The sequence below is a fragment of the Archocentrus centrarchus genome, unplaced genomic scaffold (assembly GCF_007364275.1).
Source record: "Archocentrus centrarchus isolate MPI-CPG fArcCen1 unplaced genomic scaffold, fArcCen1 scaffold_54_ctg1, whole genome shotgun sequence".
NCBI lineage: Eukaryota > Metazoa > Chordata > Actinopteri > Cichliformes > Cichlidae > Archocentrus > Archocentrus centrarchus.
In genome coordinates, this window is record NW_022060276.1 from 1,265,001 (window position 1) to 1,274,874 (window position 9,874).

At 40.5% G+C, this 9,874-nt stretch overlaps 1 protein-coding gene across 1 annotated transcript in view; it reads left to right on the top strand.

Annotated features, from left to right (window-relative positions):
• fam110b (family with sequence similarity 110 member B) overlaps window positions 1-9,874 on the top strand; it is an 81,254-nt gene that overhangs the window by 66,204 nt on the left and 5,176 nt on the right. The window contains exons 3-4 of the mRNA XM_030725364.1: window positions 5,921-6,473; window positions 9,081-9,493. Of these exons, the coding sequence (XP_030581224.1) occupies window positions 6,351-6,473; window positions 9,081-9,493 (536 nt within the window). The 5' untranslated portion in view covers window positions 5,921-6,350. The remainder of the gene's footprint in view (window positions 1-5,920; window positions 6,474-9,080; window positions 9,494-9,874) is intronic.

The following is a 9,874-nucleotide window of genomic DNA, read 5'->3' on the forward strand; positions in this document are numbered from 1 at the left end:
CACAACCAATCACTTATATGACCAGGAAGAGAAATGTGACTGAATTATCTGTTTACCGAAAAAAAAGATCATATAAAGATCTTATTGTAGTTTGAAATTGAGTTTTAGTTAGCTTCAGAGGTGGGAAGTAACGAAGTACAAATACTTCGTTACTGTACTTAAGTAGATTTTTTAGGTATCTGTACTTTACTTGAGTATTTATTTTTCTGAGTACTTTTTACTTTTACTCTCTACATTTTTACACAAGTATCGGTACTTTCTACTTCTTACATTTTCAATACAGACTCGTTACTTTTTAACACGTCAGGGAGAAGTTTGCGTTTTCGGTCAGTGCGCTGTCAGTCATCAAGCGATCTGAGCCTAAACGGAGGAATAATAACATATAAGAGACAATTGTACTGGCGTATCCTCCATCACCGGCTTATCGGGTACAAAGGGATTAAATACACAAACCCATATAATTAATGTCTCATTTATAGCGCTATAATCAGGGGTCACAGCGGGCCGGACCGAATCCGTAAGTTATGCTCGCGGCACATAAATAGCTTAGCTAGCGCTACTGAAGAGGAGCGAGCATGAAGGAAGTAACGTGTGGCAGGTAAATGCAGCGTTTCTAAATGCTCAACAAATATCAGCAAACACACAAAGTGTGTGCAGTTTGTCACACAGTGTGTCTGCTAGCTAAAAGAAGAGCTGCTGTATTTCAGGGAGAGCAAAGAGAGAGAAGTTCACTCAGAGATGGAGAAAGAGGACAGGAGAGGAAGAAGAGAGGCTAGAATTAAAGGTAAGGACTGGAAAATAAACTGAAGTATGCTGACTTTGTGTTATTCAAAGATTGTATGAAAATACTGCAGTTTAGTACGTAATAAACAGGTTATCTTGTTGTACTGTATTTACAGTAAAGCTCTGTGTTGGTGCACTTTGTGTTCATGGTCAGAGTTACAGGTTACATCAGTGCAGCAGAGATGAGTTTGAATCAAAGCTGCTGATGCTGAGATTCATTCACTGAATCCAACATTTCTACAGCCTGTATGCTGTCAGTGTAGGGGATGGAGATCAGCTCAGATAGCTGTGAAATACTGGGTTACATCTTTGTGAGTTCACTTCATCCACACAGAGCAGTAAACCTCAGAGCAGCAGGTCAGCTGATCACAGCCTGCACACCAACATCATTTACTGCAGCTCACAATAGAAAGTTGTGATTCTTCTTCCCATGCAGAGCCACTACAGCTGATCTTAGGGTTCCTCCACCTTCTGAATCCCACTGTAACCCCTGAGTATCCTCATGTTGGTGTTTAGGTGGAGACACAGTCACCCTCTACTATGGAGGACACAGAGAACAGAGCTGTGTTTAAATTCCCTTTCACAGTTTGTGATTCAGTACATTCATTAGAATTAAAATTTAGATGGAATAACGTTTGTGTTCTCATGTATTATTTTATATTATTACAATAATATATAATAAGGTTCAGTTAGCTTTACACAAAAATAGCAGGTAGAAACATCCTCCAAAGAGCTACTTTTACTTTCTTACTTTGAGTAAATTTCAGAGCCTGTACTTTTTTACTTTTACTTAAGTAAAGAAGTTGAACCAGTACTTCGACTTTTACCAAAGTATTTTTTAACACAAGTGCTTGTACTTCTACTTAAGTTACAGAATGTCAGTACTTTTGCCACCTCTGGTTAGCTTTTGTTCAACAATACAGTATGGAGATGGAGTCACAGTGAGCTTTCAGTGAAGACAGTTGCATCTTGTCACTGTCTTTGTCGAGGAAAACAAGGTCAAAGAAAACTATTATTAATGAAATTAAACACTCATGTTGTTGGTAGGGGACAGCAGTTTATCTGTGTCTGCATGCACATGTGTCTGTGTAAGCCATCCCTGCAGGGGATGGATTAGGACTTAGCATATTAAAAATTTTAATCATCCAACACACACACACACACACACAGTAAATGCAAACTAGAAGCCGCTCATATTCATAATTAATATTCCATATAGATTTTTCAATCCAATATCAGCAGCTTCAAATTCTGAGATTGGGACAGACTATGGATAATCATGTGTGTGTGTGTGTGTGTGTGTGTGTGTGTGTGTGTGTGTGTGTGTGTGTGTGTGTGTGTGTGTGTGTGTGTCTGTGTCTGTGTTGATCAAAGTTCAGATTATAGGAGGCTCTGTGCAATAAAATGGAGAACAGCTGTACTGTACTGTTTAATACAGAAGGCATTTAATATTTATCTAATCTAAATGATACTGTGCACAAGATTTATTCATACTGATCACTGAATCCACAGTGAAGGTTTCTGTTAGAGTATTATCTGTTCCCCATCTTCATTCCTCATATAAATTGTATGTCTCGTAGTTTTGAAGTTGTGAACACTATAGTTTGGAATATATATATATAAATAAATAAATAAAATGTTTTAAAAATTATATATATATATATATATATATATATATATATATATATATATATATATATATATATATATATATATATATATATATATAATTTTTAAAAAATGTTATTTATTTATTTTTTTCCCTCCATAGAACTTAGAAGAAGACAGTCTGGGGTTGATATTGTTACAGATAGATTGTACCTGATGTGCCTGGGTGTCAACACTTTCCTAAAGTCAAAAGACAAAATTAAAAACATTTTGTATGAATTTAGTTTACAGATAAAATACTCAAGATAATTTTGATTTTAAAACATTTTACTGAATCTGGAGACGGTAACAAAGTTACTTACTCAACAGAAAGTAAAATCTCATGTTAAAGACCAAGCACCAAGTGGTGAGAGGACTCTCTTCAAACATTTTATTTCTATAGCACCAAATCACAACAAACAGTCGCCTCAAGGCGCTTTATATTGTAAAGACCCTCCAATAATACAGAGAAAACCCAACAGTCACAACGACCCCCTATGAGCAGCACTTGGTGACAGTGGGAAGGAAAAACTCCCTTTAACAGGAAGAAACCTCCAGGAGAACCAGGCTCAGGGAGGGGGGGGTCATCTGCTGAGGGGGGGGTCATCTGCTGAGGGGGGAGACAGAGATTAATAATAACTAATGATTAAATGCAGAGTGGAGTATAAACAAAGTAAATAAGGTGAATGAAAAGAAACAGTGCATCATGGGAACCCTCCAGCAGCCTATAGCAGCATAACTAAGGGAGGGTTCAGGGTCACCTGATCCAGCTCTAACTATAAGCTTGATCATAAAGGAAAGTTTTAAGCCTAATCTTAAAAATAGAGAGACACCCAAAAATCATAGTAAAAAATGATGCAGCAGCTGGAACATTTTACTGAAATTTCATTGCAGCAACTCTAAATGGTCCTCAGTAGTTTGTATGACCTCCACGTGCTTGTATGCATGCCTGACAATGTTGGAGCTTCCAGTGAGACAATAGATGGTGTCCTGGGGGATCTCCTCCCAGATCTGGAGCAGGACAGTCTAAGGAGCAACCTGGTGGCATCAGATGGACCGAAACATAATGTCCCAGAGGTGTTCCATTGGATTTAGGCCTGTCAGTGGTATTAGTTCCCACACAGTGCTCATCCTGTTCCTCCTGCACAGAGGAGCAGATCCTGGTCCTGCTGATGGGTTAAGGACCTTCTACGGTCCAGCTCTCCTGGAGTAACTGCCTGTCTCCTGGAGTCTCCTCCATGCTCTGAGACTGTGCTGGGAGACACAGCAAACCTTCAGGCTATGCCATCCTGGAGGAGTTGGACTACCTGTGCAGCCTCTGTAGGGTCCAGGTATGACCTCATGCTGCCAGCAGTGACACTGACCCTAGCCAAATGCAGAACTAGAACTAAAAACAGTCAGAAAAGATGAGGATGGAAATATGTGAGTGTCCTCCACCTGTGAACCATTCCTGTTTGGGGGGGGGTGCCTCATTGGTCCCCACAGGGAACTGTGCTGGCACCGTTCCTCTTCACTGCAGACTTCTCCATCAACTCCCCACGCTGCCATCTGCAGACGTTCTCTGACGACTCTGCCATAGTTGGCCTCATCACAGGTGAGGATGACTCAGGGTACAGACAGTGGACTCAGGACTTCGTGGACTGGTGCCAGCGGAACCACCTCCTGATCAACGCTGCTAAAACCAAGGAGCTGGTGGTGGATTTCCACAGGTGCAGACCCACCACACGGACACCGGTGAACATCCAGAGAGTGGACATTGAGATACTGGACTCTTATAAGTACCTGGGTGTTCACCTAAACAATAAACTGGACTGGACTCACAACACTGATTTATAGGAAGGGTCAGAGCAGACTCTACCTGCTGAGAAGGCTGAGGTCTTTTGGAGTGCAGGGGCCACTCCTGAAGACCTTCTATGACTCTGTGGTGGCATCAGCCATCTTCTATGCAGCAGTATGTTGGAGCAGCAGCTTGTCTACAGCTGAGAGGAAGCGGTTAGATAAGCTCATCAGGAAAGCCAGCTCTGTCCTAGGATGTCCTCTGACCCAGTGCAGGTGGTGGGAGACAGAAGGACTCTGACCACATTAACATCAATGATGGACAAGGTCTCCCACCCCATGCATGAAGTTCTTACTGAACTGGAGAGCTCCTTCAGTGACAGACTGTTGAATACACAAAGGAGCGTTACAGCAGATCCTTCCCCCCAGCAGCTGTAAGACTTTATAACCATCACTGCTCCCAACAAAACCAGTAGGTATTTACATCCATGCTGGTGTTTGCATAATCACCTGCTCTGCTCTTATGTTTGAAGAACAGTTCCTCTGTTACTGCACATCTGTTTTCTGTATTGTAAATAGTCTGTCTTGTTCAGTGTTCAGTACTCAGGCACATGAAGTGATCCGACTCAGTTGCACATTCCTTGGATCGTGAGTCCGATATGCCTCACTGTACAGTATTTTCTGTTATATTCTTGTACAGTATATTATTATTATTATTACTGTTACTGTTAGCCTTGTTTTTTATATATAGCTTGTAACACTTTAAGAACCTTTGGTGTGAAGTGTTATATCTGCGGGACAATAAAGGCTGTTCCTTCTTCTTCTCCTGCTGTTCATTTCATCCCCCTCTGACACTTGATGCTATACTTGATCGATACTTTTTGCTATCGTTTAATTATTTTTGAGCTGTGTATATCTCCAGTGTGATGTGGCATTATGTTCTGAAACAAATGTTCCTGAAGAAGATGTCCTCTGGTTGGCAGCATGTGCTGCTCCAACACCTGTATGTAGCCTCAGCGGGGCCTCCGTGATTTTCAGGTTACTCGTGTCGTGCACAAATAGCAGCTTTTAAACGTGTGCTGACGGTGGGGGTGGCTGTGGCTCACAGCATGTCAAAGATGTTGAACCCTAAACTGCCTCTGATAAAGTGCCCAGAATTAAGCACTCTGTGTGTGAATGACTGAATGTAGTTTGTGGTTTAGAAGAAGGCAGCGGCTTTTTAAGACTCATGGACCCTGCGGTGATGTCCACCATGAAGTCATGAGGTTTCTTTCTGGCTTTATCAGTGTTGGTTTTCAGCCCTGTCCTCAGTGTGCAAAGATTATTCTGGATTGTCTCTAGAGCCGGGGTCTCAGACGTTAATTGGAGTGGAAAGCGAAATGTGAAGAAAGTAACTTAAAGGGCCACGTTGTCTTATATTTTGACATCAAATCGCAGGCTGGAAGTAGGGGACGGGGCCAGAAGCGGTCCGCGGGCCGGGTGTTTGAGACCCCTGCTCTAGAGTGTCTCTACGAAGCTCTTTCACCCAATTTCAATTCAGTTGTACTCCTATAGTGCCAAATTATAATTATATGGATCAGGCCTACTGACGACTGTACTGTTGTAACCTGAGGTTGCAGCTGAAGCATGCATATGTATGTGTCACTCTCACAGGTCTGCTGATGTGTGTATGTGCTTGGTGCAGGATTTGACTGTTTGTGTTTTCCTGTTTCAGAGCGTGCGGTGAGCTGAAGCAGAGGCAGCAGCGGGACCTGTCCTCCACCATCCTCTGCTTTTTCCACGGCCCTGAGGAAGCACACATCCATGTCTCAGTGCCCTGAACACGCTCATGCTGTTCACTCTCCTGACAAACCCAAGCTCCAGAAACAGTAGCTCCTCTCAGCTGTTTGTGTAGGAAGAGCTGCTAACAGACAGAGATCCTGGCAATGCACACGTGTGTGTAAGCGCCCCCACCCCCACCCCCAGCCCAGAGCTTGGTTCAGTCCCACCGGCGATGAGACGGGCCAGGGCCTTCATCTTTTTCTAGACATTTTCTTCTACATTCTGTGTCTTCATGCTTTGGGGGTCCTCAGGTGCCCCCACCCTGTGTCAACCCCCCCACACCCGTTGCCACCACGGCAGGCCACCCCAGTCGCCTTGTTGCCATGCCGACAGAGACATTGGCTCCAGCCCTGCCAGATAGCAAGGCTGCTGGCTCTGCAGCGCCCTTCAGCTCCGCTGTACCCCTGCGCATCCTCAACAAGGGCCCCGAGTACTTCAGGAGACAGGTACTGTGTGTCAGCGTGACGCTGCACTGTACTGAACTGAAGCATCAAAGGTTAAAGGTCATACCAGAATATTTTAGCTTCAGCTGGGTCACTGAACAAGAAATTCCAGGTCCAGAATATAAGTAACCAGACCAGTTTGATAGGATGCCTTCATTTGTCAGCTGATTTTACTGCTGAGATCAGAGAACCAATTCTTAAATGAATAAATAAAAATAAAAAACAAATAAAAAGAGAACTAAATCCTAAATAAATTAAAAAATAAAATAAAAATAAATAAATAAAAAGAGAACTAAATCTTATCTAAATTAAAAATACAATAAAATCAATAAATAAATAAAATATAAAAAACAAATAATATAAATAAATAAAGACAACTAAATCTTAAATAAATTAAAAAATAAAAAGAGAACTAAATCTTATATAAATTTAAAAAATGAAATAAAAATAAATAAATAAAAAATAAAAATAAATAAAAAGAGAACTAAATCCTAAATAAATTAAAAAATAAAATAAAAATAAATAAAAAGAGAACTAAATCTTATCTAAATTAAAAATACAATAAAATAAATAAATAAATAAAATATAAAAAACAAATAAAATAAATAAATAAATAAATAAAGAGAACTAAATCTTAAATAAATTAAAAAATAAAAATAAATAAAAAGAGAACTAAATCTTAAATAAATTAAAAATAAAAATAAATAAATAAAAAGAAATAAATCTTATATAAATTTAAAAAATGAAATAAAACTAAATAAATAAAAAATAAAAATAAATAAAAAGAGAACTAAATCTTAAATAAATTAAAACATTAAATAAAAATAAATAAAAAGAGAACTAAATCTTATATAAGTAAATAAAAATAAAAAACAAATAAAAATAAATAAATGAAAAGACAACTAAATCTTATATAAAATCGAAAACAAATAAAAATAAATAAATAAATAAAGAGAACTAAATTCTGTGAAGCAGCCAACAGAGAGGACTAATCAAAGACCTCCAAGTCCTGGTTTCAAATTAGCTTTTGTTTGCTGAAGAGGAGCCACAAATGGCAGGTTTGATCTTTCAGCTTTTGCAGAGCGCCCTCTCACCTGTGATACTTCAGCAGTACATCCCAACATGTTTTTGTTCTTTAACCACTCAGCTGAAGTCCCTGCATTAACCCCATCACTCACCACATACACAGTTGTGTACATCACCTTCTGTAGTTATATATTGTAGTGTAATATTTATTTCATCTCCTACCTAAAAAGATTATGTAGGCAGAAGGAAAATTTTTTTCCACCAAAATTCCTGGATCGTGATCGTGAAGAGGCTAATGGCTCACCTGTCTGTATAATGGCTCACCTGTCTGTATAATGGCTCACCTGTCTGTATAATGGCTCACCTGTCTGTATAATGGCTCACCTGTCTGTACAGAGTCAACCACAGACTACTGACCATTTCAGAGAGACTATGGTGTTGATTTCTTTTACAATATTTTAGATTTTAGTGGTAGTGTTTTATATTCATCCATGTTTCTAATAATTTGCATGCTAACTGTTAGCAAGAAAGTCTTTCTTGTCTTGGTATCCAACATGGCAGCACTTGTGCAGAGGTTTTTATTCAGAACTTTCTTGGCTGTAATACTGTGTTTTAATAAGCACAAATGCCACTGATAGACTGAAGGTGCAGGGAGGCAATCAAAATGAGAAACCCTGACTGTACTGTAGCACAGAAAGAATGTGAAACTTAAGAAGAATTAGCTAGCTCTCTAAGGTGCTCTTTCAAACCATTGGAAACTCCTGCACTCATCACTCTGATCTTCATCCTCTTCAGTCATAGAAAAACCCAGTCTGACCAAACTGACCCTTTGAGCTTTCCACGTCTTTATTTAACAGACTGCAGGATCACTCACAGGCTGGAAAAAGGAAGTGAAACTCTGTGCTAACCCTAACCACGTCTCCAAAAGCTTCTTGGAGTCAGAGCTGAAACTGGCAGTGTGGCGTGCAGAGGGGTCCCTCCCGATGAATTAAGACTTATGAAGTAGGGTGGTCATGATACTAGAATTTCAAGCTCAATACACAGACCCAGGAAACTATTTGATACTCAGTATATTAATTATAAGGTTACACATGGGCAGGACCGATGAGGTCTGCTGCCCAGCTACCACATTAACATCACTGTTTTAAGAACTCAAACACTGGCCGCTATGATGTGATATTTAACTATCATTAGTTAATAATAGCTACCATTCTCACTGAGCTGAATTATAACTTCATGGATGGCTAATGTGGCTATGAGATAAAGGGACCATCAGCTCCTCCACAGCAGAAGGATCCACATGTTTGATTATGGTGCTAAATCCAACAGTTGCATGGATATGTTATCCCAGCATTAAGCAGTGTAACACTTCCTTACTGTATGAGCTCATTGGGATTAGTGTCTTCAGAGATCATCTGCAGCTGCAGGGGCTAACGACCATAGACACTCAGACTAGAAGCAAAAGAGTGCAGTCGGGTTATTGAAGGAAAAAACTTGATTCCTGCTACATGAAAGGACAGGATGCAGGGATTTAGAAAAGCTCAGTATTTTATTCATCATCTCTCTTTCTAACCTGTGTCTCAGGTGGAACCAAACCCTAAGCGCCTCAGTGCTGTTGAAAGACTAGAAGCTGACAAGGCCAAATATGTCAAGAGCCAGGAAGTCATCAATGCCAAGCAGGAGCCAATCAAACCACCTGTGCTCGCTAAACCTCCTGCTGGACACCCCCTACTGTCCAAGAGAGGCTCTGGGATTGGTGGAGGAGGCAGTGGAGGCGGGTTACCTTTCAAAGCATCCAATAACAACGCCAAATCAGACATGTGTGCAACAAGCTGTGGCAGCATCAAACGGGAGAATTTAAACCTGGAGATCCTAAAAAACCTGCTAAACTCATCATCCTCTTCAGGAGCAGGATCTGAAGGACTAGGAGGCGGAGCTAAGAGTGCTGTGCTGATGAGGTCAGCAGGGGGGATGGCAAGGAGTTGGACACCATCCGGGTAAACTACTATGTTTTTATGTTCTTGTGTAAATGAGTAAGCAATAATTATGTGGTCAAACATGTCCATTCCAAACAGGTTTCTCTGAATGGAGACGTGTCTTACACTGAACATACATACATACATATGTTGTGTCTTGGTTTGTTGCAGTCCTGTGAACACTTTCATAGGGGTTAAGAGAGTAAGCAGCATCCAGGCTAATCAAAAGCACTTCATTAATTGATCATCAGCAAATGTGAGCACCAATACAAAATCAGAAGTTTGCTGGTCTGCAGCACTCAGGTGTGTGTTAACACAATGCCGCAATCTTCCCAGGAGAAGGCATTCCAGCAAATTCCCCCATGGTCAGACTGTCCAGTGCTCAAAGGAACTGCAGAAGAG